We start from the raw sequence: 17,814 nt of genomic DNA, 5'->3' as shown, positions 1-17,814 counted from the left end.
GTTAGTAGTTTTGTTCGAAAAGTTATACATTTCCGCCAATCATCTATTAGTTACCTTATGTTAAGCCAATCAGCGAAATTCGTTTTGGTCATGCTTTGTAATTCGGATTACGAGAAGATCGAAAAACCAAAATCGTAAAGGACAGATAACATAATTAAGCGTTTTTCAAGCTATCAATAATAGTAATTATAAAAACATATGCATGTACAGAAGCAGGCTACCAACCACGTTATTTACTGTTACAATAATTAGTCCGTTTTACGTTATGCCGTTCCCTACTTTTATATCTCCACTTTATCCACAATATTAACAGTATTAACTAACGGTACAGTGCTCTTTGGCTCATAAGTTAGTCAGCAGTTTTCGTTCGAAACGATTCGCATTTCCGCCAATCCAGTTTTAATTTCTAAAGGTAAACCAATCAGCAAAATTCGTTTCGAACGCGTTTCGTAAATCGGAGGACGAAAAGATCAAAAAACGAAAGTCGTTGACGCAAACTACATGATTTTAGGCATTTTTTGAGCTATCGTGCGAAAAATGGTGGCGAACGGTGTAGGAGGAGATGTTTGACAAAAAAACGGCTCAGTTAGTTGCGAACGGTGTAGGAGGAGTATTCTCTTAACGATAAAATTTGCATTCCCGTAAAATGAACCAGCCGAGTGGACAAACTGAGTATGTGGCTTAACAATAAGCATATGTTCGTACATTGCCATGTGTCAGCGGTTTAGGTTCGAAAATTACGCATTTCCGCCAATCCTCTGTTACTTTCTAATAATCGACCAATCAGCGAAATTCGTTTTTGAGCCGTTTCGTAAATCGGAGGATGAAAAGATTGAAAAACTAAAGTCGTTGCCGCAAACTACATGATTTTAGGGATTTTTTGAGCTATCGTACAAAAATTTCCGTCGAACGGCGTAGGAGGAGATGTTGGACAAAAAAACGGCTCAGTTAGCTTTGTATATATATAATACGTAATGCTATATATATACCCAGTTATATATACGTAGTAGTAGTATATACGTAATATATATACGTAGTACATATACGTAGTATATACGTAGTATATATACGTATATATATACGTAGTATATATACGTACTATATATATACGTAGTAGTATATATACGTAGGTAGTACATATACGTAGTATATAAGGGGCAAAAGTAAACGCGTTCCACCGTTCCCCTGTACTGCTGCCGTCACCCGCCTGGAGTGTGACGTTACGGCGCTACATATGGTTAAATCTGGCGCGGTACGTAAAAGCCATGTTCTGCCACAACGTCAAACTCCAGTCGGGTGACGACAGCAGTACAGGGGAACGCTGGAACACGTTTACTTTTGCCCCCTATATAGATATACGTAGTTATACGTAGTTATACGTTATACGTATATACGTAATGCTAGTTATAGTTATACGTAATCCTATATATATACGTAATATACGTAATATACGTAATATACTTATATACGAAATATACGTAGTTATACGTAACACTAGTAGAAAGTAATGCTAGTTCAAATTGTAAACCTACGTAGTTCACAGTCATCAACCTGATTCACTCATAAAGTCAATAAACGTAATACTAGCGTAAAATGTAATGCATACTAAAACGTAATGTCTACTTCGCAGTCATGCAGCGCTCAACAAACCCGGCTGTTGCAATGCTTACCTTGAGCAGCAGCGGATACTTGACTCCAGCCCAGCATGCTGCGCGCTATGGCATTCAGACAGAACTTGTTCAGCAGGCGCACGTCCAACACTGCCACAGTGGACAGCGTCCGCTAAAAGTGTCGGTAATGCGTCGCTGGACGTGATTGCAGGCTTGGTAGTCCCTTGGAATTTGCCGAATGGATCATCAATTTGAACACATTTCTTCACCAGGAACAGTATATCGTATTGTAACATTAATGACCCCCTTTACGTCGCCGCTTTTACAAAGGCCACTACATCCTTTGGACAACCACGACCTGACGCCTTATGAAAAGCTAACAAAAACAAGTATTCCCGCAATACTGATTAATCAAATACAGCACATGAATATCGTCGTCTGGCTATTTCAATTTTCTACTCTAGGAGGCGACACGTAGTTCGTGCAGATCGTTACCGAGAAGCGAGAATCATCGCTGTCAATCAAAAGCCAGAAACATAAAGAAGCGTCATTGACAGAAATTGAAATGGATCCAGCAGATTATGGCTACATAGCATGTGATCGATTCCGTCACACATCGGCCAAAGTCGATCTAAACAGTACTTCACTTCACACACGAGCGCCTTACAGCATGACTGTACTTTATAGATACTTCTATCTACAGTACGGAACCAAGCATACAGTAGCGAATTTTAGATTTCACAAAACAAGTTCCGTCCAGTTCGACTTGCGGGTAGAAGTTGGCGTTACGGGTCGATTTACGTCCGTTCGCGACGTAAGGCGCCGTAACCTAACGTCGTTGGCTGACGCGTAAAAACTATCTGCCTTGCGTGGATCTGTGCAACGGCTCAGACGTATGGCTGAGCGACAAGCCAGCGCATGCTGCCTGTGGATCTTTTTTATGTGCTCTAACCGCCTCCCCGAGAGCAGGTTGGTCACGCTCTCGGCACTCTCGACTCGATTTATTTTTCAGCTGTACGTCACTGCAAGTGTGCATCCGTACAAGCATTTTAAACGCTGTTCAATCTGGTAACGTACTGTTTATGTAACGCAGTAGTATCTAGTGGACGGAGCCTGAACCATGTGAAATCTAAAATTCCCTAGTAGTAGGTACTGCTGCGGGATGCCAGTTAAAGCCGCACAAGTGTTCGGTCGGCGGCGGCACACTGACAAGGCGAAACGAAAAAATAGCCGGGGTTATGTTTCTCTAATTTCTGTCGGAAATTCCATTATTGGCATTTCATCATTCAGTCGCGTTTATTACGGGAAAAACTGGTTTATGTACGTTGCAGCAATTCTTTATTTTTGACGAGAGTATGCACATTATGTAGCGTATTGCGGTTCAAAATCTTGATGATTTCGGTACGGGATTTCCGGAACATACAGAAAAACCAAAGGTGTACGAACTGGATTTCCTTCAACTGCATAAGATTAAAAACTGTCTAAGCATTACTCACGTAACAGTAAAATCAATCTGCTAAAAAAGCAAGAAAACGTTAAGATAGACTCCACTTTGTAAGCATAAAAGGGAGAGCACGAAACCGTTAACAGTCTACAAATCGATCATCGATCCACAGCCATTAAAAGAAACAGTTTTCTACTGCTAACAATTGGCGCCGTCGGAATCAACCGCTCGTTGGAGTCCCTGCTGGAATCGCTTGAGTGCGTTTCTTAATCCTGTGAGGACGGATCCCACTTCTCCATGTGGTGCGACAAGGCCCACAGACAGAATCTGTTCAGTGTGCCCACATCGTCCGCACTCAGTCTTCCGCCACGATAACGCACCGATGGACGCGGATCACAGAACTGGTAGTCTTCTAAAATCTGCAAAACCATTCAATTGGTTAGGTTGCCTACAGCGCTAAACCAGAAAAAAGTTTCAGAAAATGCTTAGAAATGGTCGGAACGGTTTAAGGAAGGTCTTGTGTCCCAGTGGAATCTGACATTATAAAATTCATTGAAGATCGGCCCAAATTGTCCGTGGAGGATTTTAACACGCTGGTTTGCATTTAAACTCAATAAGCAGTACCCGCTTGACATTTAAACTCAATAAGCAGTACCTGCTTGGTTTTCCAGTGCTGCTCACTTTCTAATCCACTACTCCAACGCTGTACAATGCGCTGTACGTCCAGCGGTGGCCCCTTAAAGAACAGATGCTGTTCCAGTAGATCCAGGATGTGCCCCTCATCGACAGGTCCCGGCGTGAAGACGGCAGCGGGAATGCGGAACCTCATGAAGTGCCGCACGTTTAGGTTGACAAGAGTTAAAGCACAGTCTTTAAAGATGAAGCGATCACAGCAGGACTCGAGCTGGGACAGGGGTACGGCGAACTGGGCAGACATCATGCTCAGCGTCGATTGACCTTTGAATCCTGGCGCCACGATCTGCACTGATCGCTGGTGCAAGATGAAGCGGTCAATGCGCGTGCCAGCGCCGTCCAAGACCTTCTTTACCAAGTCTAATGATTCTTCAGCAAGAGTCGGGTCCTCGGAGCGGAGCTTGTACCACGTATTGGAAATGCTGATGGTGCGGGTGGCGGGCGTGACGTGCTTTAAGATGCATGCATACATGGCATAATCGGGGTCCCACGTGGCGGTGCGCAGAGGGTTGCACAAATCCCCTGGGATTCGCATCTCGCTGCACAGGTTCGCCGATGTCAGAATGGCATCCCACAGTGAACAGGTGCGGCGGCAACGCAGACGGTCGACGGTGTCCAGTGAGTGGAAGATCTCTGTCAGCACTTCCAAAGGTAACGTCAAACAGTCTTCAGTCAGCGGCTTTTTCCGCTTTGGTTCTTCGTCACGAGTCTCCTCGGTGTTCTCGGGTAACTGATCGTCCAGGGCAGACTTCCTTCTACCTTTTTCGAAAACCTTTTCCTACGGTGAGAATATGATCATGAGCAATCTAATAAAATACGGCAGGAACATTAGTCTTAAGAGAAAAACGATCGGCGATAACGGCTTACTATATCTTCATCTTGCAAAGGCTTATCTTGGCGCCTTCGCACAAAGAGGATCTTCTGACTAAGAACCTTGATGAGTCGCACATTGAATTTTCGTTCAACTTTCCCGAGCATCCGCGTCGATTCAGCAGAGGGCAGAATCCAGTAACCTTTTGGCACACTGCACGGCTGCATGACGAAATGGTCTGCTGAAAGGATTCCTCGCTGGAGCAGTTTTCCCGATGGGTCACGAATTTGCCGATGGTAAAGCAGTTCGCGACGAGACTGCTCGGCCGTTATCACCTCCACTAGCGCCATATTGTATAGCTGTGAGAAATGTGGAAGCAGGATTCTCCCGGGACACCATCTCCACGGTGTGTTCGGGCCGTCGTGCAGCAGCACCTCTACGCCTTGATCCACGCACAGATGGCTGGGTCGGTAGGTGGAACAGTCCCAAATCTTCCCGTATTCCACCAACACCGCGCGCTGCGAAGGGCAACCGAAATCAACGACCAGACGTGCCGGAGTGCTGTCGTTCTCTGATTTCTCTTCTAGGCCGATAACGTGCCCATGCTGTAGCAGACCGTCGATCTCAACATCCACAGCGTTCCATGCGAACAGGGATCGTCTATCATAGTTGTACAGGATCATTTTTGTCGATCTAATTTGACGTGGCCGAAAACAAGCAATGTTTAATGGTAAGAATAGAATTCTTCCATGCCTCTACCAAAGAACTAAGGGAGAGGGAAAACTGTCCACGTATTCTGCTACAGTGAATGATAGCTACTACCAGTTATAACATGAACAAATGGCCACTGACCCTAAGCAGCTGATCCTAAGCCGACTACAGAAAGCCGGCTGAAAATATTACGGCTAAGTAGGAAAGAGCGCAGCTGTCCACGACTGTACGCACTCGGTGTTGCTTGTGCTCGGCCGTCATCCGCGCAGGGAGGACATGTAGTGCAACAAGCCTCGCAGACAGAAGCTGTTCAGGTTGGCCAGATCCAGGTTGTTTAAATCGTGTTTAATTTAAAAGTGTTTATTGTTACGATGCATCCGTTATTTGACGATGTATCCACGACAAAAGGAGATAATATCTCGCACACCATAATAATTTTGAAAGTGTATTTCTTGTTGCGATTCTGAAATGCAAAATGGGTGCTTGTGCTTAACATAAGAATAATGGTCAGGTATGACACTCCGCCAGTGCTGTCGTTGCTATCTTCCATAGCGAAATTGTTAAGCAAATGCTCAGTCTGCGGACTGCAGCTATTATCATTCTTTGAAGTCAAATCACTCAGTTCGTTCTTCAACACTTGACACAGTCATGCGCTAAGTAAGAAGTATTGCTTAGTACGCGCTGATGGGCATTTATTTTGTATGGATCCGTATTACACAAGTACCAATAACAAAAATACACAGTACAAAATACACAGTACTTGCTTAGTAAGTACTGTAATGCAGTTCCTGTAGTTGTGGCTGCTATGTAATAACTAAGGAACGACCGTCCACGGAAAATGGAATTCCACGGATGGAATCTAATTTCCAAATCCGCGCTCCATGCGAGCGGCTCGGATTTGGAAAATGGAAAATAGGAAATCCATGGAATTCCAGTTTTTGCTTGGAATTCCAGATTCCCTGTATTTGGAATTCCAAACGCACAGAAATGTCGAATAAAAAATTAAAAACCGAACATTTTTCAACGAGTAGCTACAAATTTATTATTTAAAAAATGGCCGTCTCTATTCTGAGACTGCCCGGTAAAGAAAAAAACGCGCCAGAGATATCAGATAACGTCAGGTTGCAACATGAGTACGCCTGCATGACTCGTACAGTATCAAAGACAAGTTACTGTGTCCGTTTAACGCACTATATCAGTGATAATGGAGTACTAGTACTTGGGAGATGGTAGTATAGTATTGTTTTGCTATTTTAAAACTAAGGAGAAACAGACATGCATATCCAAATTTATTACTTCATACGTGGTTTTAGCGTAGCAGCCAAAACTACCCTTTTCGTTTATTTCTTTTTTTGTGGAATATGTCAAGAAGTCGTTTTGATCTATGTGACAGACGACAATACATGTACGTAGTTTTTAAAAAGATTACTTCAATACATTGTCCTCTGAACAAGATCATGCGTACTGGGAAAATATCCAGTGACCGCGTTCAGTAGCTAACTATCTGCAGTTGTCGAATCTGCACTCTACTGTATCTCTAACATACTGTAGACCGGCGGCATCTGTACTAGTTATGCTATAATAACATGTACTACTGCCTCTGTTTATGAAATGCAGATAGTTCTGTCCAGACCTGGGCAGTTATAACTTAACTCTATAACTTAACGCGAGTTATTTGCGAGTTATCGAGTTTTAACGTAACTCTGTAGCGTAGCTCGCTACCCAAAAAACTTAACTCTAACGTAACTCGCCTGAAATTTGTATACATTGTCTATGGTAGCGTAACTCGAGGTATAACTCGAAACTCGGTTTTACTTGCATAAATAGCGTAACTCGTAGCGTAACTCGCACGCTACCTGTAACTCATAACTCTAACGGTGGGTGCCTTTTCCATAACTGCCCAGGTCTGGTTCTGTCACTTCTGTGTACCTTCACTATGTTTAGAGCTTTGAATGCATTTACAAGTGATGAATGCGCGGTAATTAAGCAGCGGGCGATAACTGAAGTGGTGTTTTCTTAAAAGTTATGTAAATAGATGGCTAATTAATGGTATTCCAACGAAAAAAACGAAATCCTTGGATTTGCGGAAATCCATTTGGATTTCCGTAAATCCACGGATTCCATGGAATTCCATGGCAATTTCCTTTCCAAATCCTTTCCAAGGGCTCGCGCCCGTGGATTTGTCCTCCTTAGTAATAACTATTGAAATTAAATTGCAGTTTGAAGTAATACAAAATTCAAGCGACCGTATTTGTGGTCATTGTCCTGACGGCCCAGCTAGAGTCTGTACTTCACTTAATACTGTATTTTCACAAGTTTAAGGAACGCTCCAGGGGCCGGGCCGCGCACACGAGTTGTCGGCCCCTTTGAGATCAAAGCCGACCGACGGTCCGGCTACGCTGGCCACGCCCCCACCCTGTTCCTTAAACTTGTGAAAATACAGTAGTTGTAGCCGTGTTCGTACTTTTATAATCGACAGTGCGGCACCATACCTTTAAATTTTAAGGTCGATGGAAGGATGCGATACTGGAGGTGTGTTTTTGTGTTCTGAAATGGAGGTTTGCGTATGGTATCTTAGAATCTCAAAATATTAAAATCCAGCTTTGTATTTGCCTTCTGTTTCCTCTGTGGGGTTATATGGTCTCCATTTTATGGTGCTTGTCATTCTGCACTGCTTACCGCTAGCTAACTGCACTCTCCTTCTGTCATCTGACGAATGAATTGCGCAAACTAAGCCGTTTTCCAAGCATTAAATTTTAACAGATTAAGTACGTAATATCGCAAAGAACGGCGGTCAAGCTGAGAGTCAAAAGAATATTTCCAGCTTCTCCAATCATTCATGTCGGCATATCCGCCACATCAATTGTACTCGTACTGCATGCACACATCTGCTATTATGCATCGAAACACACCACCGGAACAACGCCGTTGGGTCTCAGAAGAAGCTTGACGAGTTTTGCAAAGCTCTTTAAAAGCTCCGAGCTCAAAGCTCTGACGAGCTATTCACAAGGAGCCATATGCTTCCGGACTGGTGTGCCGGAAGTGTACCGTCCCTTTTGAAAGGGCGCATCTGCTGTAGATGTAAGTTGATGCCTTAGTTTGTTAATCTCGCCTGCCAAATGCCAATATTGCTCGGGCGGCATGATCCGTGTGGCATCAAAAGCCGGTCGAATGTTGTAAACTGACCGCTGCTATCGCACAGATCATTCATTCGGACCCGGCAATCAACATAGTTATTTCCAATTATGCGCTGTATTATCCGCCCGCCCGAGAGTGGCAAGGAAAATATATTCGGGAGGTTAACAGTTGAGGGCGCGTGTAGCCGGCAGAAAGGTGGACGGGTGGATGTTCAATGAAATCGCATCCACCAATCTGCCGAAGATCGGCAGATTGGTGGATGCGATTTCATTGAACATCCACCCGTCCACCTTTCTGCCGGCTACAGGCGTGTGCTCAGTGTGGCGGTGTTGCTGCAGCTGGCGTGAAGTCGATATCAATTGTGCAGAAACGGAAGAAATCGCCGTTTACAGATGCGGTCGGTACCAGGATATTAATTTTGTCATACAGTGGAACTGAGTGAGTGGATGTTATTATCAGTGGCTCATTTTGACGGCTTTTCAGTCAAGTTACGATTTGCTGATGTTTACTCTTATGTTTTTCTACTGTCCCTTTTGTTAGCCGAACAATTTGTATGACTAGTGTGTGGCTTAGGAGCAAAATAAAGTTAACTTAGGTTAACATTTGTGCCATGCCGAAAATTGATCAATATGTCATAATTCTAATACGTCCAAATCCCTGCTTGCTGTAATTGTAAGTAATACCGCGTTGTGCAGAGGGATCACACATGAATGTTCTATCCGCTTTCCACAGGAAATTAAGTAGAATAATCTTGCTCTGCCGGAACTAATCAATCGATTACATGGCAGCAGACTAAAACCAGGGCGCTATCCACTGGAAACCGAGATACGGCTGAAAAAGGCGCCGATGGGGGAATCGAACCCCGGCTACGTCGTTAGATCCGCGTAGGCAGTACCACTGCACCACGGCGCAATACGTTGAAATCATTTGAAAGATTTTGTCGCTTTACGTCAGCCGCTTCTCTCCTCACAAGACAAAAGCGGCAGTAATTTGTGTAACTGTTTCAAGGAAAAGATCTATATTACAACGGAAAACCCGTACAATCTGTTCAGAAGAAACATGAAAATTAATCAGAAAACTGCTAACGCCATTCAATTCAGCATGTCTGGAAACTGTGTCGCATGCATTTTGTTTTTGTAATTAGCGCCCCGGCTCGCGTGCACAGACGCCGGTGCCGGTAGAGCTGCACAGACACCGGTGCCGGTAGAGCTGAAAGCTCAAGGTCACCTTGAAACAGTTTGAGGGTCCGGTTGCATAGAGCAAAAAATCAGTAAATTTAAACTAGTAAAAGATTAGGATTTTAAAAAGGTTTAAACTTTTACTTCCACAACCACATAACAAAGCCAGTTAGCAGTAACACGAACGATGCTGCTAGTTCAATAAATCGTTAACAGTTTAAAGCGCTGAAAACATGAGATTCGGAATAAGAACGCTCGTTAAAATATAAAAGAAACTGACCATAGACCATAGTAATCGTTCAGACGGACTGACCTTTCATTACAGTCCGAACAAAACTGAAGACAGCGATCATTCAGCATACACGGTCCGTAAATTATTCCGTATAATACGGAGTAATTCAGTGCATGTCTTTATATCAGCAAATGCCAAACCGATTGAACAAAAAAACGGCATCCTCGTCGGCAATGAATTATAAAAGCTAATTTTATAATACGAGTATTAATGATCACAATCAATGCAAAAAGGGCTGTTCACATTGAAAATAACCGTACGTACAAAAAAAATTATTAATTACATAAATTACGAAGTGTTACCCCTGCCACGTACATCGACTCAAAGAACAGTTATAAAAATAAAAATTTCTTCACAAAAAACTGTCATTCCTAAAAAAATGGGTATGAATTTGGGGACTACGGTCACTGGGGTACGGTCACAGGGGTTCGGATCAACGAGATACCGAACTATCACTATAATTTAGGGAACAAATAGAGTGATGAAATTACTAGCCCCATAGATGGGTGAGTAACCGCACTACCGCTACTCTCCAGTTTACAGAGCTCGCTAGGTGAGTGAGTAACCGAACAAGTGGTGACGTACGAGTAACTGAGCTACCTCTACTGGAATTGCACATAGTGAGTGACCGAAGTACCACTATTCTCGTGTGCAGAGGCCGGTAGGCTAGCGGGTGACCGACCTACTAAAAACAAAACCATTGCGAACCGCTTGCTAGGTGGTACGTAACGAAACGAGTGGTGGTGAGTAATTAAGTACCACTACTGTTCACTTCACATAGTGAATGACCTCTACTCTCCAATGCGCAGAGCCGACTGCGAGAGTGAGTTACCAAATTACCGTTATTTTTATCAGCGCAAATCGTGATAGGGGGTAAAGAACTGAAGTAACACCACTGGTTAGTGCATACAGTGATCGCATATAGTACACACTAAATTAATCTAAATCATTCGGAAACCGACCGCAGACCACAAGAATCGCGGAGGCAAAGCCGAAGCCGTTTCTTGTAATTACTATTGCGGGAATATGAATCCGTCAGTAATTATAAATGCCACTGGAAACGGTTACAGTTCTTTCGGCTGCCTCATTCAACCTTTAGTGAAACACTGGGTGGGTTCTCTTGTTTATCCATCAACCGGAAATTATTATGTTGTATGAAGGACATGTTCATGGGACCCCGTTTCTATCCCTACTGTAGACGTATAAAAGGCTTTCTCAGCACTGGCCAGCCTTTCTGATTTGTCAACCACACTGATTTGTCCCAGTCGGATTGCGTGGCGCATGTCCCGCATTCTTCTTTGATCCCCCAGGCGTATAATCTTTATCTTCCGGGTTTTAGACATGTCCGAAATGGATTGGAACGCGACAGTAACTCATAACCTATCTGCCTTTTTGATACCTCACATCAACCATTCGGATCCAAGGCCTTTCTCCCCGCCGGTCAACGTCTCCTTCGATGCCGGAGCCACGAGCACCGGAATACTGGCCGTAGCGTTCAACGGCCTGGCACTGCTGGTAACTCTCAACAAAGCATCCCTGTGGACACCCTTCAACCTGTACATCGTCGCCATAATGTGCAGTAATGTGGCCTTCGGATGTCTGGACCGTGTGCTGGACATCGTCGCGCATGCGTACGGGTCTGTGTGGCTGGGTCCTTCCCTGTGCACCTTACGCCTGTATTCCCTATACGTCATATCCCCTCTCATATACAACTTCCACTGGCTGATCACGCTCAATCGCGCCTGGGCACTCTTCGTACCCATCTCCTACCGTGCCCGCCATAATCGCAAAACGGCCGTCCTTCTCTGCGGTGCCGTAATGGTCTACGTGCATAGCTTCATGCTGCCGCTGCTGATTCGCGATCGTCTCTTCTATCGTTTGCCGTTGGAGGACGGCTGCCGGCTCAATAACGGCCGCCAGCTCGCTCTTGTTGAGTTGACGTCCATTCTGATTTATGACGTACCCAAAGTGGGCATTGTGGTCGTCTTCCCCTTCTTACTGTGGAAGATGTTGTCGCGACGACGAGCCAGCCCGGTGGCTAATCCCGCTGTACCGGCCCATGCTCGACCGGAAGGCAGGCAGGAAGGTTCCCAGCGTCCCTTTATCCTGCTGACGTTTTACACCGGCAGTACCTTGGTTTGTTGGTGGCCGATTATGTGCTACTCTGTTATTCTCACCTACAGTCCAAATACCAAACTGGACCCCACCCTGTATCGACTCTCGTCCACTCTCTACATCATCCAAGCTTTCCTGGATCCGCTGATTTTCTGCCTGGCCCTCGGCAACATATGGAAATGTTCGCCCCAGCTTTTCAAAACAAGGGCTAATAACCAAGTCAGCAATTCTGGACAGAAAAGCCGGCGCCGCCAATCGTAGACGTGTTCTGCCCCCGCTTGTCCATGTGGATCAGTGAAATGTGGTCAATTACTGTTCCCTGGTATTTTTAGGTTTTTCTTGGGGCTCGTCGCCTTCGTACTTTCTTGGTTTCCTCGTTTTTTCTTTAGGCAGTTTCTTTTGGGTTACTAAATTTTTTCTTAGGTGCTCCTGACAGTTTCAATAACTCTGATAAAAAGTTTGTCTGCTAGTAAGAACTTTTCGTCGAAACAGCATCGCGGCGAAATATCTCGGCGTCGAAACGGCCTGGCCACGAAATGTCTCGCGGCGTGCTGTCATGTCGACAATGTTCCGCGACGAAACGTCGCACGGCGAGATGACCGTGCGGCGAAATCTCTGCGACTAAAAGTCCTGCGACCGGTTGTGCTAGGCGGAATGTTGCGGTGGCGCACACATTGGATTGCTTCTGGCCTAGCATCCTCTAAAGAAAGTATACCAGCAACAATTTCGTGTACATGTGCCAAAAACAGGGAAATTATTGATAATATGCTATTCCAAAAGGGTTTAAATGCAAAGAGATGAGTTTTTGTTTTATTATTTCTCACATATCGTAATTTTCGTTCGCCTTTTACTAAAGAAAGCCGTGAGGAGGGGCCGCTATGAGCCGTATAAAACTTTTCGTCTCCTTGTTTAAAATTTCTCTTTTAATAGTGCGCATAAACACGCTTTATCGCCACTTATGTAAGATCGTTTTTACACCGAACCATGATTTTGGCTTTCTTTCGCATATACGAAACATTCTTTCAAAAATGTTAAAATTTGTTTCAAAAACTGAAGTAGAAGCTTTGGTTCGGTGTAAAGCAGGTTCACATTTAACCAACAAAAGCCGCATACCAGAAAGTGCAAAATTAACTTGAAAAATAGCGGTCCATAGTGGTACGAGCACTTTTGCTGCAAGTGTTTGCATTCAGACCTTAGGAGTTTTATTTTACCATAACTCCCGACCGGAAGCTGCGCGGACAAACGGTTTTCGCTCAAATTTGCACAAGTCATTCGGCTACAGAAAGAAAAAACACAGCAATGGAAAAAAATTTTTGAAGTTGCTGAGCATGTAGACGCATTGGGGGCATCGTGCCGAACACTTCCCTCAGTTCAGAAAAAAGTAAATGACTTTTGTTCTACTGCTTTTTTGGATTGGAAGGGCTCTTTAGAGTTCGCGTGCCGAATGCGAACTTTCCCCGAGCCCATGCAGACGATCACAACACAAGCCAATAAACGCTCCAGTAATTATCAGTGTTGAATACCTGGTGCTTGCTACCAGTTGTGCAACGTCCTGTTGGACAGCCTGGAGATACTCCGCTGTGTGGCCTGCTGGCTGTTTATCCCTTTCCTGTTGACGGGATTCCTTTTGCCTGGGTGTCTCCTACTCCCAACACTGCTGTTCAGTCTAACGGGATATTTCCTGTGCATGTGCCATGGCCGCAGCAACGGGACTAACTGTAATGGAGGGTTGCTTGATGAACCTTCGCATACGCCGGTATCCAGTGCGCCAAACGATACTCGCAACGAAGAAGATTCTATTAACGAAACATATGACCTTGCAAAAGGCACCCAGTGCGTAAACCCATTGAAACCGTCTGCGAGTGTTGCATTCTGGAGAAATGATCCACACCGCTAGTCCATGAGTACTGGAGGGTCGTGACACACAACACTAAACTGAAAAGGGCGGTTAATCATTCGCTAACATGGTCGTCCTAGTTATTTAATTATCGCACCAAACTGACAACTTACTCGTTGACACTGCTCGTTGACCTCGTGGCATTTCGAAACGGCAAGGTAGTATGCTAACCTTTTTTTTGGCAGCAAAGGCAAAGGTAAAACTGAAAATGGCAAACTGAAACGGCAAAGGCGAAGTTGGCCGACCCACACGTACATACTGCTGTTTGTAGTACATAGTATGTCATTTAACTCATTAGTCTACCCGAGGTATTCTTGCGAGCGTTGTGCAGAGTTTGTTTTGTTAGTATCATTCTTATTGCTGTGGTTTCTGCATCTGCAGATGTAATAATTACATGGTAATCCCTAAATAATCTTTCCAGAAAAAATGTTTTGCTGTGCAACTTTGGGTGTTGCAGAGTTTCCTAAATGCTGCGGTCAGTGCACAATTGATGGCTTCCAACCGAACAAGTTTTTGTGATCATGGCTATTTCCTGCAATGAAAATCTTACAAGCAGCAGCACTTATTGGCAAATTGGTGTACCCAAAAATCTCATTTGACCGATCACCTTCTACAGTAATTTAGCGTGGAAATGCGGCTTCTGTTTTAGGCGCTGTTGGCTGTGTGTAAACGCACAAAGGAGTCCAAAATCTCATTATAAACCGATCTTCATGAAGTTTTGCATAAAACGCCCCGTCAAAACGATCAAAGATCCGTCAAAACAGCGGAGAAATGTACGGGGTGAAAATCCCCAGAAACAGCGAATAGCAAGTCAGGTGGGCGGAGAGTCCCGCTCTGACACGACGATTTTTTTGCAGCACCATTTCGTGGAATAATGCAGTAAGGAAGTTAAAAAGCAAATTAAATTCTATAAAAGAAAACCGAAGAAGAGCATCAACACATTTTATTACCAGAAGTAATGTGTACAGAAAATACATAACAGGACTGTATCTGTGTTGCGAGAGTATGGACCTGATAATACAGTGATCAGGGTTCGAGCCTTCGAGGTCCTATCCCTTCAGAATCATCCGATCCCAGCACGACTCCAGGTTGGTCAGGAGCGCAGCGATCCCGGCCGCCATTGTAAAATTAAGCGCCCATCGGTTCGTTCCCGACTCCGAGTGCCGAATGACGATAGTTCGCTGCGGCTGATGCAGCAAGAAATGCTCGATGAGGGACCCCAAGACCTTGGAGACCTCCGTGACAAGCTCCCGCAGCACTGCACCGAACTCATCCATGTTCCCCTTCACGCCGTCCGTACCGGGGATATTGCGCATGCTGAGGATGCGGGTGACGGGCGTGATGAGTTTGAAGTGACAAGCGTACAACAGGTAATCACCATCCCACTGGATGCGTCGTGAAGGCTGATGCCGCGATAATCGCACCTCCGTGCACAGTTCCGCCGACGTGAGAAGGGCCTCCCACAGTTGACAGGTGCGTCGGCAGCGCTGTCGACCCACGGTGTCCAGGGACTGGAAGACCTCCTTCAGCACCGGAAACGGCAGAACCAAGCCGCGCTCCCCGACATCCACCTGCTCTTTCCACTGTGGCTCTTCGTTTTCTTTGTATAATTCAAGGTGAATTGCTAGAAGCTGTGCTTTCCGTTCAAAGAACCTCACCTATGGTAGGATCGACAGGTTGCGTGATTTTAACGAAGGGGAATATGTTCAAAATAGAAGAACAGCCATCAAAGCACCAAGGGATGCAATCACTGCATCGCATCATATCCCTTACGTTTTTAACTAACTAAATTACCGTTAAGAATTCTGATCAACATAATCAGCAGTCCGAAAAAACTCTGGCACTTACGATATCTGCATCGGCCAAAGGCAACTCCTGGCGTCGGAGGTCACAATATACTTCACTTGGTCACTTGGTCACAATATATCTCGGCGGGCGAGTGGAATAGCGACATGGAAAGCGATTGCATAGAGGGTGATGATGAACGGCTGTATGAATACAAGACACCGGAAGAGGAAAGAGAAACGGAAGCGGAATCAAAATAAGAAAGCACAAGAATAGTTATGTACTGGAAGGCTGAGTGGAAGTTGATTAGTCGATAAAATAAAGTTGGTTATTTTAATTTATTGCAGTTCCTGTATCCTTCGTTGCTCTTTAAAATGGATCTACAAATCTCATTTGTACGGCTACAATATGCGCACGGTGAAAATCGGTGTAAGTATGTCCCGGATGCGCATACGCGCAATTGGTATAATTTAGAGCCCATCAACGGACTGGGAAATCCTATCCGCTCCGAACCCACTCCGAATTTCGGATTGGATTTGACGGATTCCAGTCTGGAAAATTCGGATTCGGAGTGGTTTCGGAGTTTATGTGTATCTGACCGGATCGGATTCGGGTGAAATCAAGATTCCAAATAATCGGTAATTAAATAAATAGCAATAATTAATTTTTATTGAATTTCACGCATCTTCGAAACGAAAATTTCGTCAGCTTCGCGCTTCATTGGTTAACTGTTGTTAGCTCTCCTTTACTTCCTTTTATTAACTCTCTTGACACTTTCCAGTATTAGAGTGGGTGTATTAGAGTGAGTTAACTAAACCTAAAGAAAAGATACATGAAACTATATTTGTTGAAGTTGTGGAAGTTTAGAAACATCAGCTACTTCGGTGATCCGCGAGCGGAACCTTACACAACAATTAAATAATATGATGCAGATTTCTGACAAGTAGAGCAGTTCTTATATACTAGTACTACATTGTAGTGTTAATTGTTAAATGAAGGCTAACTGTACCAAAAAGATGTGCGTGCTACATGCTGTTTTCAGCTTGTATTAATTTTGTGGTGTTCCCCACTCCATTGCTCTGGTCCTCGCCAAAATTCTTAAAAAAATTTTCGTTTTCTTTTGAGATATCGCTTGGGTAGTTTAGTTTCGAAATGTGCAATTTCCAACTTCCACGTGCTTTGAGTTAGCATACAAGTCTACGCGCAATGGACATGACCGAGTTATTTTGGTCTGTTGTTGGCCTTGCCGTTAAAATATTGGTCCTCAGACCGATTGTCCAGTGACACGAGTGTAACCACATTTATGCCTTATGGCGTCCACTGTAGTTCTTATTTTCAAGGTGTCAGTCTCTAATTGTCCGCAGACGCAAGAAATCACTCCTTGCGGAAATCTATAGACAGGTAAAACTTAAACAACTATGAAACTAGAGTACAGCAAAAACCCTGCAAAGAAATGTTAAAGGGCTACTGCAGCCGTTGCGTAAAAAGAAATAGGGACTGTGTTGGTGCGCGTATGATGGTGTCCAATATCTTTAGTGTTGCGTGCGTATGAAAGCGTGCTGTCTTTCGACAAACGCATTCCTGTTTTGCATGCATCAGTTATTGGCGCCTACACCTTTTGCAAATAACGCCCGGAATGCTTTCTCCTATGTAGAACAGAATTAATAAATTTGATCACAGCAGTACGACAAAATAAATGCAACAATTAGATCCAAGTACAATGACCAGTTACAAAATATTTCTTGACTGATTGCTGACATGCGGCAACGATCACTCTTCCCTTTAAGTATTAATTCAAGATTTGACGATTACCCATCTAAACTCATTTGGCGTTGGGATGACGTGGCGTGATGTGTGTTGGCGTACTACTTGAATACACAAATATCCGGATAATTATAACATCCAGAGCTTTTATCAATCACGAACGTGCAAAGGTGGAATTAATAACAGCATTATCACTGCGGTTTTGCAATCTCACTATCTGTCATGACGCAAGACGACCAGTCGAGTCGGTAGTGTCTTCATTTCGAGCTGGCTTACGGAATTAAACGGTGTCGTTGGCTGAAAGTCGAAAATCAGATACCGTTTATATGGGTAAGAGCTTTGACGAAAGCGAATTCGAGAAGAAGACCGTGCCTTA

General features: G+C 44.3%; 1 protein-coding gene and 1 non-coding gene across 2 annotated transcripts; both read left to right on the top strand.

Moving 5' to 3' along the window:
- The first annotated feature begins 11,218 nt into the window (after window positions 1–11,218).
- LOC129590128 (proteinase-activated receptor 3-like) lies at window positions 11,219–12,253 on the top strand. Its single transcript, XM_055485197.1, has one exon. It carries the CDS (start codon window positions 11,219–11,221, stop codon window positions 12,251–12,253), a length of 1,035 nt encoding a protein of 344 aa, XP_055341172.1.
- Window positions 12,254–12,797: 544 nt separating this feature from the next.
- On the top strand, window positions 12,798–12,908 carry LOC129581828 (U5 spliceosomal RNA). Its single transcript, XR_008689546.1, has one exon. It is a non-coding gene; the product is annotated as a U5 spliceosomal RNA (small nuclear RNA).
- The last annotated feature ends 4,906 nt before the right edge of the window (window positions 12,909–17,814 follow it).

Source organism: Paramacrobiotus metropolitanus, unplaced genomic scaffold, assembly GCF_019649055.1.
Source record: "Paramacrobiotus metropolitanus isolate TYO unplaced genomic scaffold, Prichtersi_v1.0 Parri_scaffold0000001, whole genome shotgun sequence".
Classification (NCBI taxonomy): Eukaryota; Metazoa; Tardigrada; class Eutardigrada; order Parachela; family Macrobiotidae; genus Paramacrobiotus; species Paramacrobiotus metropolitanus.
The sequence above is the reverse complement of the archived record's forward strand: the minus strand, read 5'-3'. Positions and strand labels throughout refer to the sequence as shown.